The 24,847-nt window shown below is 38.9% G+C and overlaps 1 protein-coding gene and 1 long non-coding RNA gene across 46 annotated transcripts in view; one reads left to right on the plus strand and one right to left on the minus strand.

The window, feature by feature from the left end:
- Positions 1-141: 141 nt before the first annotated feature.
- LOC137194313 (uncharacterized) lies at positions 142-3,806 on the minus strand. The gene is made up of 3 exons (XR_010930949.1): positions 2,866-3,806; positions 1,574-1,656; positions 142-1,369 (listed from the first exon to the last, which is right to left on the minus strand). It is a non-coding gene; the product is annotated as an uncharacterized lncRNA (long non-coding RNA).
- Positions 3,807-4,494: 688 nt separating this feature from the next.
- The window catches only part of obscnb (obscurin, cytoskeletal calmodulin and titin-interacting RhoGEF b), a 67,725-nt gene continuing 47,372 nt past the window's right edge, over positions 4,495-24,847 (plus strand). For 18 of the 45 annotated variants that reach the window (XM_067606095.1, XM_067606099.1, XM_067606106.1 and 15 more), the window contains exons 1-26: positions 4,513-4,747; positions 6,120-7,213; positions 10,981-11,250; positions 11,511-11,771; positions 12,570-12,875; positions 12,998-13,264; positions 13,484-13,590; positions 13,792-13,960; positions 14,454-14,729; positions 14,845-15,126; positions 15,538-15,813; positions 15,923-16,198; positions 16,308-16,583; positions 17,536-17,817; positions 18,274-18,555; positions 18,811-19,086; positions 19,175-19,447; positions 19,556-19,822; positions 19,930-20,199; positions 20,293-20,559; positions 20,728-20,994; positions 21,085-21,197; positions 21,340-21,493; positions 22,367-22,528; positions 22,674-22,778; positions 23,823-24,089. In XM_067606095.1, the coding sequence (XP_067462196.1) occupies positions 6,130-7,213; positions 10,981-11,250; positions 11,511-11,771; positions 12,570-12,875; positions 12,998-13,264; positions 13,484-13,590; positions 13,792-13,960; positions 14,454-14,729; positions 14,845-15,126; positions 15,538-15,813; positions 15,923-16,198; positions 16,308-16,583; positions 17,536-17,817; positions 18,274-18,555; positions 18,811-19,086; positions 19,175-19,447; positions 19,556-19,822; positions 19,930-20,199; positions 20,293-20,559; positions 20,728-20,994; positions 21,085-21,197; positions 21,340-21,493; positions 22,367-22,528; positions 22,674-22,778; positions 23,823-24,089 (6,835 nt within the window). In that variant the 5' untranslated portion in view covers positions 4,513-4,747; positions 6,120-6,129. Of the gene's footprint in view, positions 4,748-6,119; positions 7,214-10,980; positions 11,251-11,510; positions 11,772-12,569; positions 12,876-12,997; positions 13,265-13,483; positions 13,591-13,791; positions 13,961-14,453; positions 14,730-14,844; positions 15,127-15,537; positions 15,814-15,922; positions 16,199-16,307; positions 16,584-17,535; positions 17,818-18,273; positions 18,556-18,810; positions 19,087-19,174; positions 19,448-19,555; positions 19,823-19,929; positions 20,200-20,292; positions 20,560-20,727; positions 20,995-21,084; positions 21,198-21,339; positions 21,494-22,366; positions 22,529-22,673; positions 22,779-23,822; positions 24,090-24,847 lie in introns of all 45 variants that reach the window. The other 27 variants (XM_067606103.1, XM_067606120.1, XM_067606131.1 and 24 more) reach the window with 7 other exon arrangements.

The raw sequence follows: 24,847 nt of genomic DNA on the forward strand, positions 1-24,847 counted from the left end.
TAATCATTTCATGTGTGGTTGATTATGTGAAGTTTATTTGAAATAAAAATATATTTTAATTTTCTGTCAGTTTTGAATTACTGTGGTTAGTTTGCAGTGTCAAACAAGGAATTACAACATGAGGGGTTGTTTTTCTTTTTTCTTTTTTTTGGTCCAGAGCGAAATATCTTGACAACTATTGGATGGATTGTCAAGAGATTTGCCACAGACATTCATAAGTTTGCTGAACCCCTGACTCTTCATCTAGCACCATAACAGTGTAACATCCAGTAGTTATGTATTGTTTATTGTTATAATTCCTACAATTACAGTAGTATTAACATGCTAATTCTAGGCACATGTTAACTGACTAAAGTTTGTATGCATTCAACTAAGAACACAGTTAAATACAGCTGAGGCTGAAGAAGTAAGGCCTGATAAGCTGAGTCTGACATGACTTAAATTGGCCACTGCATACAGGACAGACCACCATCTAAACCCAGACATACTTAAAGCCTCTACAGGTAGGATTTAAACATTTTTGACTTTGTTGATTCCCAGTAGTAGCAGTGTGACCACTTTAAAACAAAGCAATGTCTATGGCTGCATGCCATTTGAAAAGCATCTGTATTTTTATGCTGCCTATATTTTACACTTTGGTTGCTTTTGATAAAAGTTAAGAGAGAATATGAGTGATGCAAGGGCACTGTAAATTTTGAGGTATCCTAGGTGAACTTTATGTTATATGCATTAGGTTTAGTGGTGGGTTGTGCCCATTGTAACACTATGAAGAAAAGTTCATTTTGTAGATTAATAGGGCATTTTGTGGGTTAAAATATTTTTGTTCCATGCTTTTATTTTGGTGCTAAACACCTCATGCTTTCTATTTGTTTTGATCCTTTTGGTTGTCATTATTTTCCAAGTCTTTTTAGACCATTCTGAGGGACATATACGCCATCTGCTGTTCATTCTCAGCCATCTACCCTTGGTGCGACTCATTTATCTTACTTGTCATCTCCTATGTAAATGTTCTTTTGAGGTAACACCCATGTGTTTCGGCTGCATGTGAACGTGATATGACCATGACCTTATTCTTGAAATGGCTGAGAGGTCAGGTGGAAGGCTATGCACTGGAGAGTATACATTTCATCCATTTTGTGAAAACTGTCTCATCACAAGGAAATGTATTCTTGTGGAATATTATCCTTCTGATAGTTGCTAAAATGTAGGCTGGTGCTGTGTACCTGTCTACTGCCCTCTGCTGTCTTGTGCTCCAGGCGCCATGAGAGGACTACTGGCTCAAATTTTTGGATGATTACCAAAGGTTGTGGAAATACCATCCATGATGTGATATGATGCCGTTTACTGAATGGGCGTTTCGAAATTTAGACTGCAAAAACAACACAGGAGGAAGAGAAACACTGTTAAAGGTTAAGCCATAACACATAAGTGACCTAAAAGGTTTGGATGAATGTGGCACATAAACAATTGATTGTAATTTTTCCTTTTTATTCTATTTAGTTACAGAAACATGGGAACCAAACACAGTAGCCAGAACAGGATAAAGTGGGGGCAAGCAGTAACAGTGGATTACCGTCTGCTAGAGTTTCGGGGAGTTTAAATCAGGGTCCAGACGACCTGCTGCTGTCAGTCACTGGCATTGGGGGAAAGCCCACACTGGAGGAAAATACCATGGAAGCCAAAGAATAGGGGAGGAAAGAATAAGATGAACCAACCCTTGTTTCTATGCATTAAAAGTAAAACAGGATTATAGATTTGAGAATATAATTGTGTCTCTGAATCTATTATGACAAAGGGAAAGTGGCAAACAAATACCCTGTGATCTGAGGTTTGCTATCTCATGCTTAATAATTGCAAAGTGTTTTCATCATGGTGAAGATGTCATGGGAGATATTATTGTATTTTAGGCCTTTGTACAGCATGAAGTCATAACTTAATTATGGACCTGACCAGCTGGGTAAAGCAGCTGTCACAATGGTGGTTGCGGGATAAATTGTGTCATCAGCTCTTGGCCAGGTTCAGCCAATCCCTCTCAGCCTACTCACATTTGCCCTCAAGTAAATATTGGCTTAATACATTGGCATCAACATTTTATAGATATTGTTATGCCACAACACTCCAGACAAGCTCCAAAAGGAATGGTCAAAAATGAGTGAGAAATAAAATTGATTCAATTGTTTTAAGGAGAACAGAAGATGGGCAGCATAACAATGAAGAAACATACCGAGCAAACAAACGTCAGATTACACATGAAGTCTGTTTAAACAGATGATAAATTATTATATAGAAAATAAGTGAAATTATTTGAGACAGATTGCCTGCCAGTGCATGCTTATTTGTCCTAAAAAGCAGAAAAGGACAGAAATAAAAGTTTATTTATGTATTTGTCACTTTGCCCACAGTCTGGTTAGGGGACTGATATTAATATAATCTTGGTGTGTTCAGTACATAGATTAGGTGTTTATTCTAGTGTAGCTGAAAAAGTAGAGCCAAGGTCAATTAAGCCTTTATCACAAGCAAAAAAATATGTCATTTTAACATGGCTTTTTTCTTTTCATTTTTTCTTTAACTGGCTTATTCACAAATGTCTTGTTAGCTATCAAACTTAGCCATTTTGTTCAAAGCTATACCAGACTGGTAAATTCATGATATAGAGACAGACACGTCACAAAGTTGCAAGTACAAGGTACAAGGAAGGCTCAAAAGTACAAGTGAGTCTGAAGGCATCAATAGACACACTAGACACATTTTTGGTATATCATGGCTGCCTGTATCTATAGTCTGACTCACAGACAACACAAAATAAGTGATGATCAATAACCATTATTACCTTTAACTACATAAATGAAAGTCTGAAATACATACCTAATCTGCCTTAAAACAAAATGAATAGTAAATTCCCTCCATCTCCTTGGACAATGATAGGGCACTGGGTCCTTGAGGACACTGGGTCATGCACAAAAAGTGTTTTAGGCACTTGGGGGGAGATTACTACAATTAAAACATAACAGATACAGACTACTGTAATTCCTAATAATAATGTAATATTTTTAGATACATTTTTTTACTTTAAATTTAGGGCTAGTGAACAAATATATAAATCAGCATCTCATCCTCTGAAGTGTATTGTGATTATTAGTGTGTGTTATTGTGTGGAGAGACCTCCATGCAGGGAAATAAAATATACATCAAGTACAATTGTACAGTTAAGAGAATAACTTAACTATTAAAAATCCAAATAATTATATATTTCTATATAACTATATATATTTCCATGTAACTATATTTCTTTGTGGTGTTTGGTCAAATTTTTCTGAGGGGCTAGGGGTTTTATTGGTGATTTGGCTGTGGGAAGAAAAGCAACCAGACTCAATTTAAGCAAAAAGTAGTTGACTAATTAATGGGTGCTTCAACGGAAACTGTTCAGATTGGACCTTGGAATTTTAAGATTTTTGATCATAACCAGAGTTGTGTATTTCGTAACATGAAGAATATGATAGACCAACAATAAAACATACTTTGCAAGCTCAGGCACTATTTTTTTTAATTTAATTTTAAAGTCTGTGAGGGGGTGGAAAGATTCAAAGTAATATGGCCGAAAGCTAACACCACACTTAGCATGCGGCTAAATGAAAAAAATCATTTTTATACAAATACATTTTGAAAATTTAATTAAAAAAATGTTTTCCCCATGTTTTTTGAGTGATGGGGTGGATATGTTATGACTGAGAGAGAAGTTTTTGAAAGAAAAATGTGCCAAAAAATGTTCTTAAAGAAAACCAAAACTCACCAGCAATTGAATTTGTCTTCTTCAAACTCTTGAATGACATCATTGCCTCTTAGTGATGTCACTTAAAGGAACAGTACAGTATTTTGGTGCACAAATACATTGGCATGACAGGGTGGAACATGGACACATATAGCATGCTATTTAAACAAAATATGTTTTTTTATTTATTTATTTATATGTTTAAAAATTTTTTTTTGATTAACATAACATTAACATCTCCCATAAAGGAAAATGAAACAGTTAAAAATATAAAAATTGTAATTTTATTATTTAATTTTATTTTACCTCACACTATTAAGCACATTTGAAATAGTGTTTTCAGCCACTGAAAACAATACTGACAGTTTTATATCGCCTCGTTTTCCCCTTTAAATGTTGGGGACCCAAACTTAACAGTTTTCATTACTCAATAGTATTTTACCTGTTTATGATCTGTTAAAACATATTCTCTGACATATGTATTGCTACTGACATCTTCCACTCAACAGGTATAAAACATTTTGGTAGTAATCTTCAGCATTGTGAGTTGTTTACGATTTAACTGTCCGAACTGTAGTGTGCAGCCTGCAGCAGTGTGCAGTCCAGCAGAGGCCGGGCCAGTCTACTCTCCCTCCCGACCTCACCAACAGGCTATCTCCTATCTCCGCAGTAAATGACAAGTCTATTTTGGAAAGGAGGCAGCGCCGAAACAGGCACGTCAGCTATTTGGCATGATGAGGTATCGGAGAAGAAAGAAAAAATAAGTCTAGTCAACCGCCCACTGCAGGAGACTGGGGGATGTTCCACTACCCTGAATTTACAACCATTTCAAGGATATTTAAGCACAAAGAAGACATTTTTTTGGTGGGAATTCTAAACACAAATGTTGGAGTTTCCATCCGGAAAGTTTGACGGCCAACTGACGTTTTAGCCCACATGATTCAACGCCCGCTTTACCTGAGTGGCTGAAGACTCAAGGTGAAAAAGTAGTGTTAGGCTGAAAAGTATTACTAGCTTTAATACCAATTGTTACATGAATAATTATACCGAGAACCTGACTTAACTTATAGCAGTGTTTCAGTTTAATTTAAACTGAAATTTAACGAACTACTAGCCATTCACACCTGTAACGGTTAACCGTTACAATCCCTTCTTTTGAGTTAACGTTAGCTAGCTACAACTGCCAGTTTCAGTTAGACTGTTATGTTATTTAACCTGATGTGTGGCTATTTTCAAGCTCATTTGCTCCCATTTTCGCAGTTTTACAAGCCACAAATTTGTGATAGAATTCCAACATAATTTTGAAAGACGTTTTTATTAGCTTATAGTAAAAGATGTAGTAAAGTTATGTTTCTGAATTGGGAACTTTATCAAACAGCTGATGTCCCTTTCGCTTCTACAAATGGCAATGGACAGAGACGGGGTCTGACAGCTGAGGTTATTTTTGGGACAGGCAGTTCGAGCGACAGAGGTGACAAAGCTGGCAAATGTCACTCTTTGAAAGGCACATATCTGCTCTATTTGACCTTGTTATAGGGGAATTTATTTGTTGTTGTGTTATTAAACTACCTTTCCATTGAATAGGCTGCATGGCATGAAGTCAAGTCTTTGTATTGATGAGTGTGTCTGCTAGGCCATGACAGGGATATGTTCACTGACACTTACTGTAAGTGCCGGCTATAAATATGCCAATCTCAACCGTGGATTTATGTCTATTTTCATAGCACCACATATTTATAGAGTACACAAAGAAAACAGTCACATCTCACCTTTGGTGCATTTGACAGGGTCTCTTATTTGTGTTGAGGAAGTAATGTGAAATGCTTGACACAAGCTTTGTATGATACAAAAACAAAACAACAAAATTAAACAACGATTGGTAATTTGTTACAGTTCAATAAGAATTGTATTTATTTATTTGTCTATCCAGTATAGGGTGGCAACAATTATTTTCTCGATTAACTGAGTAGTCATTTGATCTATGAAATATCAGAAGATGGTGAAAAATGCTGAGAAGTGTTTCCCAAAGCCTAAAGTGATGTCATCAAATGTCGTCTTTTGTCCCCACACAAGACTAAACAATCAATGAAGACTAAAGAAACCAGAAAATATTCAAATGTGTGAAGCTGGAATCACATTCAACATTTTTCTTTTTTTTTTTCTTTAAAAATGACTCAAAACGATTAATCGTTTAATGAAATAGTTGCCGATTTATTTCCTGTTGACCGACAATTAATCCACTAATCGTTGCAGCTCCTATTCATTATTCTTACTGTTCAATGTTGCATATGATTTCTTAAGCTCTTCAGTATTGTGTTGTAGCTAATATTCACCTTTTCTTTGGCTATAGAAACAAAACAATGGATCAGAATTTGTTTGGAGGAGCCCCCAGGTTTCTCACCCGCCCTAAGGCGTTCTCTGTGTGTGTTGGCAAGGATGCCACACTGAGCTGCACTATCATGGGCAGCCCGACCCCATTGATCACCTGGGAAAAGGAGAAGCTGAAGTTGACATCTGGGGGCCGCTTCAAGACCGTGGAGGATGGAGATGTGTACCGCCTGACCATCTATGACTTAACCTTGGAGGATAGTGGCCAGTACATGTGCCGGGCCAAAAACAGCGTTGGGGAAGCTTATGCTGCTGTAACCCTCAAAGTGGCCCTGCCAACAGAGATGGCTCAGAAGGCCCCTGTTTTCATGCTTAAGCCTACCTCTGCACGTGTGGATTTGGGAGGCGATGTTGTTTTCCACTGTCGTGTTGCAGCTTACCCTGATGCCAACTTTGACTGGGAGAAGGACGGGCGCTACTTGGGGGAGACTAACCGCATCAAGATTGTTTCAGACAGCGACAGCAGCACCTTAAAAATCCAAAGTGTACGTAACCTGGACAGCGGCACCTACACCTGCAGGGCCCAGAACACTGTGGGTCGGTCACACGCTGCAGCAGCTCTTGTCGTAGATGCCCAGGATTCCCGCCACCTGGCTGCAGACAAGAACACCTCCCTCCTCTCTCACCTACAAAAACGCAAAGAAGAATTCAAGAAGGACATCTCTATCTATCGCACTGAAGATGGCAGCTCCTCAGTTTCTTCCTCCTCCACAGCCAACATCACAGATGGTTTTTCTCATAGTCTGGAATATGAGCTGAGGGCATCTGCGCTGGCAAAGCTGCCCAAAGGTGTGTTCACCCGTACCTGCACTGTCACTGAGGGCAAACATGCCAAACTCAGCTGCTTTGTGACAGGTCACCCCAAACCCCATATTATTTGGAGGAAGGATGGAACAAACATCAGCGAGGGCCGTAGGCATGTCATTTATGAGGATCATGCTGAGAATTTCATCCTCAAGATCCTGTACTGCAAGCAGACTGACAATGGTCTCTACACTTGCAATGCTACCAATATGGCCGGGCAGACCTACAGTGCTGTGTTGGTGACAGTCAAAGGTAAGCCTCTTTTAAAAATTTGATTCTTACAGACACGCTACTTACAGCGATTGCAAGCCACTTTTATTGTAAAATCACATTTGAGAGAATCCTCTCCAAGTGAGCTTTCATTAGAGACACGTTCATGAATTTAATGCATCATTTGTCTGCAGTTATAACACTGTAGATGCTGACAGACTAGACCATTTTATGGCTGGCATTTACAACATCTTCCTAATATGTACAGGGAGAGATTAAAGGATAAAGCTGACGTTAAATCCCTTCAAAAAGACCAAAACCAACGGTTTATTAGACTGCCTCTCAATAGTTTCCAACTTCCCAAGCATTCCTGTGGCAGAGCCTTAAGCCCATTTGTTCCTGCTGAAATCATTAAAAATGGCTACAAATATATAGTGTCATTTACAGAAAAAGGCTTAGTAATTTCCTAAAACAGCTGGGCACCGTGGTCCTTATAAAACATTACTCAAACAGGAATAAATAGTGCCTTGGTTAGGAACTATTTTCAGCTATGGATTAATACACATTTGGTGCTCCAGTGAATATTTACAGCAGCAGATGCAAGACTGACTCAAAATAAACTACATTGCCCATGTTCATTGTAATAAATGAATAGGTCACCCGGTGCAACAGTATAGATAATGTCTGTTTATTTAATCACAATAGAAATGGAGGTCTGTAGCACAGAAGAATAAGCTACATTCACAGGATAAACTCTGGCAACTGCAGTACTGGATGTGTTCACATCTCTGTACTAAAGCTTCTTTTAAACCTCTCAAAATGTGTTTGGCAATTTTCACAACAAGGTTGAATTCTGGCCCATCCTCTGAAGGAAGGTGTAGTGTTGCATCTATTTTCTGCTGGTGATGAGTAGTTCACAGTTGCTAAGATGATCACTCACTTACAGGAGCACATTGGCACCGCTGCTGGTGTAACTTCCCTTGGGTAGAAATTGGCAAAAGGATGAAATTAGTGTGTCAGTAATTGATCTTAATTAATTTTAATAGTGAAGGCTTTGGCACTGATGTAGCTGTTCATTGTAGTGAAAGACCAAGGATGCCTCTGATGTTTGCCCTGCAGTTTGTGAGTAAGTTGGATTTAAGCTGAAGCTTTGCATCAGAGAGGTCTATGAATTTTTGCCTTTCAGTGTTCATAAGTGCAATTAAATACAGTTCATCATCTACAGAACTGAATAAAAAGAGAAAAAACAGTAAATAGAAGAAAAAATGGTAACAAATACACTACAGTGCTACAGTTCCTTTTGATACACAAGTACAACCACATTGTACATTGGAAAAACAGCAACAAACAGCAACAAAACAGACAAAACATTGTATACAAAAAACTAAATTTAACATCTTTACATTGAATTAATGTACATCACTTTTATATACTTTTATATCAGGTCTTGGCCAAAAAAAAAAAGGTCAGACACATTACTGGACAGATAATGTAGGAAACTACTTATTTTTTAAAATACTAATGAACAAAGTAAACTTTTAATGGTTGATGGTGTTCTGTGTCAAAGCTTTTGAGTAATTTATGATCTAAGGCTATTCTGTATCTCACATACTTTGATTTCCTCTAGTGTGTGACTGTTTGTTTTTTTGTGGAACCTAATATTCTCTAAGTACAAATATTGAACTATCAAGCCATTGAACATCTCATTTGTCCTTTGGAAGGTACAATATAGGAAATATTGTAAATATTTTAATGTAAACATTACATTTAGCTATATTATGTGGATACTTCGAATGATTTTCTGAACCCAGTGGACTTCTCCCATAACTCAAAGGAGAGTTCCACATGTTTCAACACTTGGTTCCTGAAGTATCCACTGTTTAAACTGTTGGCTGAGAATTGCTGGCATTTTGAAATAGTAACTCTTGTTTACGGTGCATTATAACACGGTAAGAAAACCCACAACACACAAGTAGGGGAAATGTACAAGATGTACTGTGCAACCCCCACTGAAATATGAGGTGGTTGTGGTGAGCATCTTATAACCTTTAGTCCACAGGAGTACAGGACTTTTATCTTCCCCTTCTGGCAATGAGAGTAATTACAAAACCACTGTTTACACGTGCTTATTAGGGGTGAGGGAGAAAAATCGATTCTAAGATGCATCCCGATGCGGACGTGGACAATTCTGCATTCATTGGCAGCGGTTCCAAGCATGTTTTTTGATTTAATGTCTAAATAATTACCTTTGCGAGACAAATGTGAAGTAGGCTAGATATTGTGAACTTTCTACACTGTCACTCAGAGACTAACATTAGTGGAGCGAAGCAGCAAACTCCAGCAGTAACAAATGAGATTGGCTGACCAACACATACTGCAGCACAAACAACTTAAACAAAATCTGAGGTGAAGAAAATGACTCTGTGTATTGGACAACGATGTCTTTCCCCAGAGCTAACAGTGCAGCAGAGAGGCTGCCCTCCACTGCCGGAGACATAACAACACAGTAGAGCACTCCGCCTCCCTTTCATTTTGTTATTCTCATACAGGCAGGAGGCTCTAAGATGCTTTCACATTAATTAATTAATTCATTAATGCAGTTAACTTTTTTAAATGAAAAGGCTGCGGACCATTTATCTTATCTGCCAGTTATGTTTCATATTGTATTTCACTAGACTAAGGACCAGTGAATGGTTTGGTGCACAGTATACGGAGTAAGAGACTGAATATAGCCCCCCTTCCCCCCTTTTCTATTCATTCAATTGAGAATTGATTATGAATTGAATCGGACATCAATGGGAATTGAATCGAATTGTGAGATTCCCAAAGATTCCCACCCCTAGTGCTTATGTCATAGGCTCCGCTGTAGCCTACTCCGTCACTGCTGTTACTGCTGTGAAACAGTGGATAAATTGTTTTGAGCGTCATACAACCCCCGTAAAATGACCTGTTTCACTATCAGAATTTGATCTATTCGGTCCAATAACATTTTGAAAGTCTAGAAGAGCCACACAATGAAATTATTTTATCCCCGTCCAAGTCAGCCTAACCAGAACTTAGCCACTTGGCCAGTGGAAGTCTCTGGTGCGCATACTCTGCCCGTACAGCGTACGCAGTATGCATTCATGTGTCCAGTGTGGGAATGTCACCACCGACACCAGATTTTAAAATTCTGTATACTGTGAAATACAGAGATTTACCTGGTGGTGACAGTCTTAATCAGCATTGTGTGAACTCGTTTGGCGAGGGCTTGAATGTAACAGACATTAATTGATATGTAAAAGTTCTGCACTGCAATAAATACAATTTTCTGTGACATTACATATTTTGCATCTTTAAGCACACTGTGTTTTGCATTATTTAGCTAATGAACTTTACAAATTATTAATCATTTATTTTACAACCATTTGCCAGAACATCCCACATTTTTATTTCCTTCCAGATAGCAATTGCTAAACCATACAAACACCTCATAAAAAGGATAATGTCAATTTGGAACTTTTATGCATTGAAACCATTGTTTCAGCAAATTCTCAAATATTGCCTATTGGCTTTGTCAGAATGCATAACCATTGGAAAATAATGTAACTTTAGCCAAGTATTTAACAAATAAAATGTCCATTGTGATGGATAACCTATCTCAACACAAGTTTTAAGGTTTCTATGACTTTATTTTAACAGTGCACTCGCTTAAACTAAAACCAAAGTCACAGTTAGAAATTGTTGTCAGTATTGTAAAATATGCTTACAAATAATTGATATTGTATGGTCATATAACTTGAAGGTTCTTTTCTTCTTCACTGTGTCAGAGCCAAAGGTGCCATTTAGGAGGAAGCTGCAAGATGTGGAGGTTCAAGAGAAAACTTCAGCCACACTGATGTGTGAGGTGCCTCTTAGTGCCAGCCAGGCCAACTGGTTTATGGAAGAAACGCGTCTGGAACAAAGTTCTAAGTATCGTATTGAGGAAGAAGGCAGCCTGCGTCGTCTCACTATACACAATGTCACCACCAACGATGATGGTGTTTATATCTGCGAGATGAAAGAGGGCAGTCGCACTGTGGCTGAGCTCACTGTCCTAGGTATGATTGAGACTTTCTTATTTTTTCCACTTCATTTATTGTTAAATCTTATGTCTGTGTATCACAATGCTATTATCAAGTGTAATTAATGCAGCCTTATTAAATATACTGCTAGAAACAAGGACATGTTACAGTTTGAATCAACATCATATCTGTTCCCTGGAAATTTCTGTTGTCCCCTAGTGGAAGTTTTGTCAGTGTGTCTCCTACGCTACTAAATGCATTTCTTTATGTAACATCTACTTCGTCCCATATCCCAGGCAACATTACTAAGAAGCTTCCTCGGAGGACAGTAGTTCCTGTCAGTGACACTGTCATCTTCTGTGTGGAGCTGGAGCATCCCTGCCCTGATGCATACTGGACCCGCAATGGCGAGAAACTAAAGGAAGATTCCCGCATTTCCATTGCCTGCATGCTCAGACAGTACACTCTCACAATTAGAGAGTGCCAGGCAGATGACTCAGGAGAGGTGGCCTTTGTGGCTGGAGACTGCAAGACCTCCACTCGATTCTCTGTCACTGGTGAGGATAAGACCTGGGGAAATGTTATCACAAACTAATTCTGTTGTTTTGACTTACTTGCAAAACCATATGTGTGAGGGTTAGGGTCAGGACAGTTTGTATTTGGCTTTAAGTTTTAAATTACAGATAACTATACGCAGCAGACTGAGCAATATTTCTGGTGATTCTCTTAATTGTCTTGTATTAATTGTATTGTTGTTGTCCCAACCCATATAGCACCTACATGGATTAGAGCAAAATATAAAAGTCATACCTTTATACCTTTACTTAAAGGCAACATATATAAAATATAAAAGAAATCATTACTTTCAAAACAACTTGGACTGATACAATTTACATTTTGGATGTGATTGTTATTATTTTCACCTCTAAAAAAAAGTAGTTCAGATAGAAAAACCAAAAGGCAGTGCTGCAATGAGTCAAGTAGTGAAGGAGTATAAAATGTAGGTGTTCTTCAGCATATGTATAGCACACAATTGTTTTAAAATGGATGTGTTCCAACAAAAGATTTTGAGCTTAAATATGGCTTTGGAGTGCCTTTGATTCATCTACCTTAAATGGTTTAGAAAAATGGGATAAACATGTAATAAACCTGATCTGATCACTTATGTGGACTTTGTTGTGAAGCTATGTTGATATATGTTGATATTTTTTATTAATTAAGCTGTTAAACAAAATGTTAACATAACTGAGAGGAATGATGGACAACTAAGTAAAGTAAAACTGAGTATTTTACTACAATCACTCAACACTCATCTGGTCATATAAACAGCATGATTGTCACTCTTTCTGCTCTAGCTGCAAGGAAGCATCCTCCCGATCCCCCAGTTGATGCTGTGGTGCAGAACAAGACTGACTCATCCCTCACCATTCAGTGGTCTCCTCCTGACAGTGACCGCCCCGTGCCCATCAAGGGCTACATTGTGGAGAGGAGGAAGGTTGGCACTCAGACATGGCAGAGGTGCAATGCCGGAAAAACAGTTACCTCAACAGAGATCACTATCAACAGCTTTGCTGAGGAAGCCAGCTACCAATTCCGTATCTCTGCTATCAATGACTTTGGCCAGAGTCCCTACCTGGAAGTGCCTGGAAGCTTCTACCTTGGTAAGACTGATGTCTTCTGATATTTGTCATTCATGGCTAGATGCCATTGTTGTATGCCACTATACTGACTACATGGACTACTTTAAACCTTATCTCATGTGTTGTTTGTCTTTTTCCTTCAGAACCAACTGCAGAAATCAGGAAAGGCCTGGTGAACAGCACTGCAGTCTTTGGAGAGGAGTTCTCTCTCTCTCTGGAGCTGTCTGCTGCCTGTTCTGGCTTTTGGTCTCTAAATGGCCGCCTCCTGCGCAGTGGAGGCGACTACCTCATCACCAGGTCCAAGAACGTACACACTCTGCTCATACGAGTCGTGACCATGGAAATGAATGGAAATGAAGTCAAGTTTGTGGGTGGAGGCTCAGAGAGCAGTTGCATCCTCTCTGTGAAGGGTATGCACTTCAACATAGCCAGTAAAACAGAAAAATGCTCTAAATCCTACTGATACAAGGCTGTTTTTTACATACAGTACCAGTCAAAAGTTTGGACAGATTTTCTCATTCAAGTGAATGGTAAGGGATGTCCAAACTTTTGACTGGTACTGTACATTTTAATTTGTTGTGAAAAGCAAAGCAGTAATGCCTTCATACCTGACATACATATTGTTTTAGTCCCTCCTGTTAGGTTCACTAATAAGTCAGATCAGCTGGAGGTGGTGACCTGCAGTGCCCAAGCCACTGCTCAGCTGACTGCTGAGGTGTCAGATTATGATGCACAGGTTTGTGATGGGAAAATACATCATTTCCAGCTTTACTTTTTCTCACATATTCTTTTAATGTACCTTTAACTTTAGAAGTATGCACGATTGAAAAACCAACTGGTATTTTACACTAGTAGAAAATTCAGGTACTCTTTTAATCCAAACACTTACTTACTATTGTGCATATTTTAGTAATCCGTTCCCTGTTTGTTTCTTCAGGTGGTTTGGATGAAAAATGGGCGGGAGTTAAAAATGGGCAAGAAGTATGAATATGTGATGTCTGAACGCAAGAGGATCCTGATGATACACAATGTTACAGAGGAAGATGTGGGCATCTATGAGTGTGTTTTAGCTGAAGACAGGATGTCCCTGCAACTCACTCTTAAAGGTACACTCATCAAAATCACTGGCACATAGTACAGCTATACAGTTTTACTCTGTGTTCACAGCACAGAGTCGACAATCTGTCTGCCATGGACTGTTCAAACATGTGTTGAGGTTATTGGCATGTGAAGCAAAAGTTTTGTTAAATGCCACCTTTGTGTCTTGCTCATTGCAAAGATTATGTCACAAAGAGGGCTGTGCTCAATTTGTGCAACATGTGTAGCATGGGGGTTAGGGTTAGAGCCTGTAGTATAGCCTCCAGCCCTCATAATGCAGACAGTGTGTGTCATACCACATGATAGACCTGCTCTGATGGCTGCTAGCATAGTGCTTATGAGCCATCAAATACAGGAAAAAAAAGTGTCTTCCTACACATGAGATGCTTTGATTAAAAAAACCTACAATTTCAGATACATTCCTTATCAACAAACAAAGATGCATGAATAAAAAACTAAATAACTTAAGACTTAAGACTTTTCCATCTTGTCTTTTCTAAGATGAACCTGCTAAGTTTTTGAACAAGGCCAGAGGTCCCATGGGACTGTCATCGTCCCTTAAAGGAGATCTTGAGCTGAGCTGTGAGGTTTCTCCTGCCAGCGCAACCGTTTTGTGGAGAAAAGATCAAGTGGAGATCACTGAGGACCAAAGAACTACCATGATCTCCAAAGGGACTCAAAGGAAACTCATTATCAAGAGTGCCAAGAAAAGTGACGAAGGACATTACTCCTGTGAGACAGCAGCAGACAAAGTCACATTCCAGGTCAAGATAAAAGGTAAGACTGTATGATGCATCTGCAGGACATGGAATAGCTTTGTAATTTTGTTGTCTTCTCAACACTTGACTCCACGTTGCAGACTGAATTATAGGAAACATTCTTTTTCTTTCAGAAACTCAAGCCCAAGCTGCCTTCTCCAACAAGGAGTCAGTCCAGCAGGAGGTGAAAGCTACTTTCTCCCAAAAAGCCACTCTTAGTTGCAATGTGTCTGATAGCAAGACAGAGGTAAAATGGTACAAAGACGGCAAGCTGTTGATATCCAGTAGGACGATATACTCAGAATCCAAAGGCAATACCCGTCAGCTGGTGATTGAAAAGGTGGAGAAGAAGGATGCTGGAGAGTATACTTGCGAAGCTGGAGGAGATAAGCTGGTCTTCAAGATATTCGTGTCAGGTAGAACTGAACATGTGATCAATTATATGCACACAATTACTGTCAGTGTCTATGAGCTATGAATATTAGAGAGAGTTAATTACCACACATTTAGCTAAGTTTTTACAATATTTATTTCGGATGTTGTACAATTTTAATTCTTTCAAATAATCTGCTGATAAGTCTTGTTGAAATATGCCTGCCATGATAAATGAATAATCAAAAACTGAATAATCAAATTTGTTGCAATTTACTCAGATTGTATCACTTTAAATCTTCAATCCTGAGGTGTATGTCTGCTTTTATCAAGCTAAAGAATATACTGTTTTATAGTTATACTGTTTCTAATATATATAATGTAGCCTCTATTATAAATGTTTAACAGTGCCCATAATGACACTGTATAACATTTCTAATTAACTTTACCCTCAGAGCCCCAGGTTTCATTCTTCAACAAAGAATCAGTCCAGAGGGAGGTGAAAGCCACTCTTTCCCAGAAAGCCACTCTGAGCTGCGAGGTAGCTGATTCCAAGACAGAGGTGAAATGGTACAAAGATGGCAAGCTGCTGACTTCCGGCAAGACAATACATGCAGAGTCGAAGGGTAAGAGTCGCCAGCTGGTGATAGACAGTGTGGAGAAGAAGGATGCTGGAGAGTACATCTGTGAGGCTGGGACTGAGAAACTGGCCTTTAAGATACATGTGGCAGGTAAGACACCATATAATAATCACACAGCAATCATTACTTGTTGACTGTTTAGTAGAAAGCTCTGAATGAATAGCACCTGATATTTTCCCCTACATGCCTCCTCCATCAGAGGCCCAGTCAGCCTTCTTCAGTAAAGAATCTGTCCAGAAGGAAGTGAAAGCCACTCTCTCCCAGAAAGCCACTCTTAGCTGTGAGGTAGCTGATTCCAAGACAGAGGTGAAATGGTACAAAGATGGAAAGCTGCTTACCACCGGCAAGGCAATACATGTAGAGTCGAAGGGCAAGAGTCGCCAGCTGGTGATAGACAGTGTGGAGAAGAAGGATGGTGGAGAGTACATCTGTGAGGCTGGGACTGAGAAGCTGGCCTTTAAGATACATGTGGCAGGTAAGACACCATATAATAATCACACAGCAATCATTACTTATTGGATGTTTAGTAGTAAGCTCTGAATGAATAGCACCTGATATTTTCCCCTACATGCCTCCTCCATCAGAGGCCCAGTCAGCCTTCTTCAGTAAAGAATCTGTCCAGAAGGAGGTGAAAGCCACTCTCTCCCAGAAAGCCACTCTTAGCTGTGAGGTAGCTGATTCCAAGACAGAGGTAAAATGGTACAAAGATGGAAAGCTGCTTACCACCGGCAAGGCAATACATGTAGAGTCGAAGGGCAAGAGTCGCCAGCTGGTGATAGAGAGTATGGAGAAGAAGGATGGTGGAGAGTACATCTGTGAGGTTGGGACTGAGAAGCTGGTCTTCAAACTCCAGGTGGCAGGTAAGAGAAAGGGATAAACTCCAATTACTGTTATTTCCAGGGCATAGCATATAAAACATAAATACCAGATGCATTTTAGTTGAAACCTAGTTTTGATGACTGTCTCATACAATGTTAATTGAACTGTAAAAAACATGAAAATTAAAAAAAAAAAAAAAGTAGGCAATCAAAATTTTTGAAATAAATGTTCTTTACTCATTCTGATTGCATAATTCTTTAAAACATGTTTTATAAACACTGAGAATGACAAATCATTTAAGTGGTCATTTTATGTTCTCTGCTAGCTTGTTTTTTAAAGAGATGAATACATTAACTATGGGAAACTGGAGAATATTTTGTGTTTCGTATTTGAGTCTGTGGCTGTGATTGTAAATGTCATTGTGAATAATGAATTTTGGTTGCATTGTTGGTCACTTCAGTTATGAGATATTTTGCATGCTTTGCTCAAAGGTGCAATGTTGATGTTGATGTTTGATTCTCATGTTATTAGGTAATAATTGAAATTACAGTATGTGACTATTTGGGGTTTTGTTGCTCTTATGTGCTACTGAGCTTCCGGCTCTGAATTTCTTGGCGTATTTGTTTGCTGAGGAAATTCTGGTGTTTTGTGGTTCTGTTGTTCGTCAGGTTGTTTTCTGTTTGGTCTTCCAGTCCGAGTAGATTTGTTGTAAATTGTTTTTTTCAGTCTGAAATGAATTGTTACTGACGTCTCCGTGGTGCCCTTTCCGTGGCTACCTTCAGATATACAATATGCTTTCACTTTATGTCTGCAAAGCTTGTCTCTCAATTTGACATCCTTCAATATAGTTTATGGCTCTGTGTTTTACATCTATAAAGTTTTCTTGTGTTTGTCCAATTCATACAAAGTGGTATCTGTGCTGTGGTTTTAGTGTTCTGGCCATTTTTGTATTGGTAATTGTACTGCTACTATACCTCCCCTCTACTTCTGCAGAAGTCCAGGCTAAATCTGCTTTCCTCAATAAAGAGTCTGTCCAGAAGGAGGTAAAAGCCACTCTCTCCCAGAAAACCACTCTAAGCTGTGAGGTAGTCGATAACAAGACAGAGGTAAAGTGGTACAAGGATGGCAAACTGCTGAGTCCAAGTAGAGCAGTTCAGATGGAGTCTAAGGGCAAGAGTCGTCTACTGGTGCTCAGCAGCCTGGAGAAGAAAGATGCAGGAGTGTACATGTGTGAAGTTGGAACTGATAAATTGGAATTTAAAGTACAGGTGACAGGTATGAGGACATCAAAGCAAATATTATATGTCAGAGTGCTGTGATTTGTGCAGATGTTTTAATTTGTTTGTGTTTCTGTCTGTCTGTCTGAAGATTATGGGTGAAGAAGAAAGAAAGAAAAAGAAAAACAGCAGTCGTAGAGGATTTCAGTTTTTAGTTTTGCTTAAATGCTGCTTTTGTTGGAACTGTGAACGTTTTAGTGTGTTACTAGTATCACACATATGCATATTTTCATTCTTTGTAATATTTTTAGTTGTTTAATTTATGTGTCTGCACAAAACTGTGTGCTGGGCTCAGTGGTACTGCACATTTGTCCAATTGATTTAGTCTCTGTTATGTTGTGGTTATAGTCAGTTTTCCTGGTTATATTTTGGTTTGCATCATTCTAAAGAGTAGTTTTTGTCGTATTTTAATGAGTTTACAATGTTGTGACATTCTTCTTTATTATCTCTGCAGAGGTTCAACCCAAGTCAGCCTTCTCCAACAAGGACACAGTTCAGAAGGAGGTGAAAGTCACTAGCTCCCAGAAAGCCACTTTGAGCTGCGAGGTAGCTGATTCCAAGACAGAAGTGAAGTGGTACAAGGATGGCAAGCTCCTGACTTCCAGCAAGACAATACATGCAGAGTCGAAGGGTAAGAGTCGACAGCTGGTGATAGACAGTGTGGTGAAGAAGGATGCCGGAGAGTACATCTGTGAGGCTGGGACTGAGAAACTGGCTTTCAAGATACAGGTGGCAGGTAGGCGGGATAAGTGTATGCAAATATGAATTATAAATATCTGCACAACATAACTTCATGCACTGGCTTTATCAAATGTGTTTTATCTTATTTGTTTTGTAGCACTGTGTGTTCAATTTATCTATTTTGTTGTATTTTGTTGTACTTTATTTATTGAGTCTGGTCAATGCTGAGAGATTTTGGCTGTGTGTGTGCTTTTCCTCATCACTGATATGTTAGCATTTATTTACACTATTTTTTAAATTTGCACTACAGAAGCCACGGCTGGCTTCTCTAACAAGGAGTCAGTCCAGAAGGAGGTGAAAGCTACTCTCTCCAAGAAAGCCACTCTGAGCTGTGAGGTTTCTGATTCCAAGGCTGAGGTAAAGTGGTACAAGGATGGCAAGCTGCTGACCTCCAGCAAAACGGTCCACATGGAGACAAAGGGCAGGAGTCGTGAGCTGGTGATAGAAAAAATGGAGAGAAAAGATGCTGGAGAATACACATGTGAGGCTGGAACAGAAAAGCTGGTATTTAAGCTGCAGACGGCAGGTAAGATATACTTAAAACATAAATCGTTTTTCCTAATATTGATTATTCTCTGCACAAAGCACAAAAATATGTTCTTGCTTCTCTGTAGAAGTATCTGCCATGTTCCAGAAGAAGTCTGTCCAGGACACCTGTATTGTTCAAGCAAGTGAAAACATTGTATTGACCACTGAGCTGACCACAGAGAGTGCTAGTGTGAGGTGGTTTAGAGATGGTGTGGCGCTCAAGGAGAGCAGCAAGTATGAAATGAAAAAAGATGGCCTTTCTCGTACTCTGATAGTAAAATCCGCTGAATCCAAAGACAGTGGAACATACTCTTGTCAAACTGCTGAAGACAAACTAGAGTTCAAAGTCCAGGTTAAAGGTAAGTCAGCTTTCTTAGAAATGTCTTTAAAATTCTGAGAACTGCTTCATAGACTTCTGCAGATGCCAGATTTTGTTTTGATATCTAACTCCCATATTTTTATCGCAGAGTTAGCTTTGAAGTTTGTTGTTCCTTTGAAACCTGCTACGGTGGAGTTGGGAAGTAACCTAAGCCTGACGTGTGAATTAAACCAAGCCTCAGGGGATGTTGTCTGGCATCATGGTGGTTCTGAGATTAAACCTGGTGGCAGGTACTGCATCAAGACAGATGGTGCAAGGCGGGTTCTCACTGTGACTGGCATGACTAAGGAAGATGAAGGAGAATACAGCTGTGAATGTAAAAATGACAAGACTTCTGCTAAAGTCTCTGCAAAAGGTAAGTAACTGTTAAATCAGTAAACAGTTGCTGGGTGAAAACTTTTATTTCATCCATATTTTATTTCATATCAGTCTGCTTTATTTGATGTGACTCATTCCTTTCAGCACCCAGATTAGTGAGGATCACTGCCAAACTGAACAATGTGGCTGCAATGGAGGGAAAAGAGGCCATTTTCAAGTGCGCTGTCACCCCAGCGGACGTCAATATTAAATGGTTCCACAACAACATACCCATCACTACTGGGCCTAAGTATAAGATTGAGCATGGTGGTGACAGGCACTCAGTCACCATCATCTCTGTCACCGAAAAAGATGCTGGAGAGATTAGCATTGATGCAGAAGGCAAAAGCTGCAAAGCTACCCTGCAAGTGCAACGTAAGAATATGCATTTATTGTGACAATATCTGTTTTTTATGAACAAGTATTGTAATATCCTTATTCTCCTCAACATTTTGACGTCCCTATCAGATGAGCCTGTGACATTTAAGAAAAAGCTGGAGAACCTGACAGTGGATGAGCAGAGTGAAGTGAAGCTGGAGGTGGAGCTCAGTAAGGCATCAGATGAAGTCAGGTGGATGAAGAACAGTGTAGTGCTGCAGCCTGCAGGAAACATGGAGATTCGGGTAGACGGAGCCAAGCAGGCTTTGGTCTTCAAGAGTGTGACTTATGCTGACCGTGGCATCTACTCCTGTGAAACTCTGGATGACAAGACCCAGGCCAAGCTCAGTGTGGAGAGTAAGATTTTTAGAGTTTTTTAAGATAAAATATAAAGTATTTAAGGACATTCCTTGACCCTAAAAAGGAGGTCATCATTTTCCAGTAATGTGTAGTTGAATGTAAATTTTGAGTTAAAAGCTAAGAAACCTTGCATGTTAACACTCAAACATTTCCTCTTCCCTTCAGTGAAGAAAATCTTGGTAATAAAAGGCCTAACAGAAACCAAGGCACATGAGACAGAGACAGTAACTCTTGAGGTAGAACTCAGCCAGGCTGATGTTGAAGGCTTCTGGACCAGGGATGGGGCCAAGATTAAGTCAGGGCCCAACTGCCGCATCACAGCTCTGGATAAAAAGCACGCCCTTACGTTGTCCAATCTGAAGAGAGAGGATGCAGGGACTTTTGCCTTCCAAGCAGATGGCGTTCATACTTCTGGCAAACTGATTGTCACAGGTAATGGCTGCTTCCTGTTAGTCATTTAGTTGCATAATTAGTAGCAAGTCTGCATAGTCACTTTTTAACCACCTCCTGTTGATTCTACAGAACCTCCTGCTATGATTTCCAAGCCCATAATGGATATCAGTGTTCCTGAGAAGGAGAAGGTTACTTTTGAATGTGAAGTGTCCAGAACAAATGCAGACGTTAAATGGTTCAAGGTGAGAAGCCATAATTGCTGTCTGAATTACTGTCTGCAGAGTAAAATAATGAGATTTTTACTATACAGTTTTAGTGACCAAAATAAGGCATGAAAGAGAATACAAGACATATGTAACATTTTGAAAAATAATTAATCTGCAGGATGATGTGGAACTGAAACCGGGGAAGAACTTTGGCATCCATTCCTTGGGCCGAAAACGTACTTTGGTCCTCAACAAATGCACCCCTGAAGATGCAGGCACTTACATCTGTCGCACTACTGATGATAACACCTCTGCCAAGCTCACTGTTCATGGTAATTATTAAGCATGTCACATCATTCAGGTACCATTAACAGGGTTTTCCCTGCCTGTTTAACTCAAAGGTGGGCAGCCTTTGTATTACTGGCTGCCACCTTTGTTGAAAATTCCAACATGTGATGTTGACAAAATGACAAAGGCGGAACTCAACTGCGAGGGCAGTGCAGCACCTGGACAGTCAACAGGGTGCACACACTAGAGTTATCTTGTAGTTCATCTTCATCAGAAAATGCTTGCAACCACTGCATTTTTTGATCTAATGACTAGATAATTACCTTTGCAAGACGAACATGAAGTATATTGTTAACTTTCTACGCCGTCACTCAGAGAATAAGGTTAGCACAGCAGCGATCAGCAGTAACAAACGAGACTGGCTGACCAACACGCACTGCAACATTAAACAGCTTACACCAACTCTGAGGTGACAAAAATAACTCAGTGCTCAGTCTGTTTCACCTCAAAAACCCTGCGCCTGCTTAGCATCTTGTACAAAGATGTAGAGATCGTAGGAGACTCTAAGAAGCTTTCAAATTAATTAATTAATTAATGCAGTTAACTTTTTAAAATAAAAAGGCTGCGGACCATTTATCTTATCTGCCAGTTATGTTTCATATTGTATTTCATTGGACTAAGGACACCAGTCAATGGTTTGGCACACAGTATACTGGAGCAAGAGACTGAAGATAGAGCCCCCTTTTCTATTCATTCAATCGAGAATCAGTTTTGAATAGACAATCACCCAGGGAAAACCTTGATTAATCAGTGTTTATTTATTACTTTTACAATTTCCAGCATTTTACAATCAGCACTGACATTGTATTAGTCAACATATCACAAAAGGTTCTCTAAAAATATTTTCCCTACTGCAGCCAGAGACATTAAGATTGTTAAGAAGCTGGTGGATGTGGAGGTGATGGAGAAGGAGAATGCTGCATTTGTCTGTGAAATCTCACATGATGAAGTGGACTGCCAGTGGTATAAAGGAAATACTAAACTCAAAGTCAGTGACAACATCAAGATGAGACAAGAAGGTAAAGGCTCAAGAAATAGAAAAAAAGTGATTCCACTATCTGTACATTCATGCAATGTCACAGGAATTATCTGAATAATTAAACATCACTTATGATAAATGATAATGACATTTTGTTACTATAAACTGTCTGCTCCTTAACACAGGCAGAACCTATGTGCTGCTGTTTAAGTCTGTTTCCCCAGAAGATATGGGTGAGATTAAATTTACAGCTGAGAAGGCCTCTTCAACTGCACAACTTAAAGTGAAAGGTAAAAATATCTAACTCGATGTTGAAATTGCATAACAGTATATATTGTATATTGTTGCATGGATTAACTAATTTACTAATATGTGACAATGTTTAAGTGGTGATTGCAAATGGATTAATTCTATTCATTATGACAAAATCTGTCAGGAAGTTGCAAATAATTGAATGTTTATGCACATAAAACCTCACTTTCTTTAAGATTTAAACAGTCACTACTTCAACAGATTATTTGGTTATAAAGTGGCAGATTATATATAATTTTGTTCAAATAATTACACATAGTAAAGCAAATGTAAAAGGCCAGACTAAAGTTAAATAAAAGAAAGAGTTAATGCCATGCAAAATTCTGACAACAGTCAGTCAGGTGATGTAGAAAATCCAGTTGCAACTTGCTTGTACATTGTTACGCCTCATTGAGACCTGATGGCAAAGGGAACACAACTCTTTTGGGGTTTTACAAGAAAAAGGTTTAGGATTATTTTTCAGGAGTTTTGTCATATCTTTCCTTCTTGATTGAACAAAGGTAAGCCTCTGTGGTCTATAGAGAAGACATTAGTCCAGTGCTTTTAGACAGTTTGGGTTCAGTTGATGATTGTAAGTCTTCTAGAAGTATGAGGTCTATGAAAAAAATCTAAATTATGTTAGAAGCACAGATTCTGTGACAGCTTAAATCAGTTGACCATAAGTTGCTCTAAGTGTCATGAACATGCATTTTCCTTGTGTCTATTTCAGTGGCTGGCTGATTGCAATCAAACAGCAACTGACATACAAACAAAAATGATTGGCACACAGCCATTCCTATTTAATGTAGTGTGTCAAGTTACTTGCTATCTGCTTAAGCTTATGCAAAAAAATGTTGGAAATGACATGATGTGCCATTTTAGCCCCATTTGCTTTGGCTGTCACATAATTTAATTATGGAAGTTGCTTGTCATATATTGCACTTGGGTAAAGGCTTCGGCAAGGGCTTGGCATTGGTTGCCTTTAATGTTCCTTTGTGGCATACATGATAGTTTTCATTGATTTGATGTTATTATTGCTGTAGAGCTGCCTGTCAAGTTTGTGAAGAAACTCAGGGATAAGATAGCGATGTATAAGCATCGTGGTCATCTTGAATGCCAAGTGTCACGTGCTAGTGCAAAGGTGAAGTGGTACAAGAACAAGATGGAGCTCGAACCCAGCAAGAAGTATGAGATCAAAAGTGAAGATGTGTACCGAAAACTCACCATCAATGATGTGGACACTGGGGACGAAGACACGTACACCTGTGACGCCATTGATGACAAGACATCCTGTAAACTGCTTGTGGAAGGTAACACAATGGAGGATGACAAACGTTGATTGTGAACTTAGTGTCAGGTTTATCAATTGTAGGGCATTAATGTATATGACTTTATAAATACATATACATACTCAAAGTATTTACACAAAACAAGCCATCAATCTCCTAGTCAATGAGGTATTTGTATATGCATATATCTGTCTGTCTGTCTAGTACTATCCTAAGTATACGTATGATACTAATGGCAAAATGGGAACATAATGTTGATGCATTTCTCAGCCATTTTGTAACATGCCTTACCTAGTAGATGAATTAACATAAAAATCGTAAATTCAAATTATTCATACAAGAAAGGAATTAACAAAACTATATTACCACAGATAGTTGAGTAACCCACACAGATGTTTTCAGTTAATCTGATTGATCTGAACTTTGCTTAGGCTGAAGTTATTACCATAGAAGACATTTTGACGTGTCACAGTAGGAAAAGTACAGGTGTAAATAATAACATTAGTGGCAAGTGCAACAAAACATACACAGTGAGATGTCAGTTAGACACAACCTGTGTACTGTATGTTCAGTCAGCCAAAATTTATGAAAAACATCTGTGTAACATGGGTGTATAGAGGTTTTAAAATAGGAACGAAAAAATAATTGTAGAAGTTTCACATTGATCATTACCGTGTGATGTGCTCTGCATGTATAGTAATTGTGTTACACTGTCAAGTGTAAGTCAATATAGTTTCTAACATGTAAACTTTAATAATGGATTATCAGATTGATTACAG

Source organism: Thunnus thynnus, chromosome 12 (assembly GCF_963924715.1).
Source record: "Thunnus thynnus chromosome 12, fThuThy2.1, whole genome shotgun sequence".
NCBI classification, from domain to species: Eukaryota; Metazoa; Chordata; class Actinopteri; order Scombriformes; family Scombridae; genus Thunnus; species Thunnus thynnus.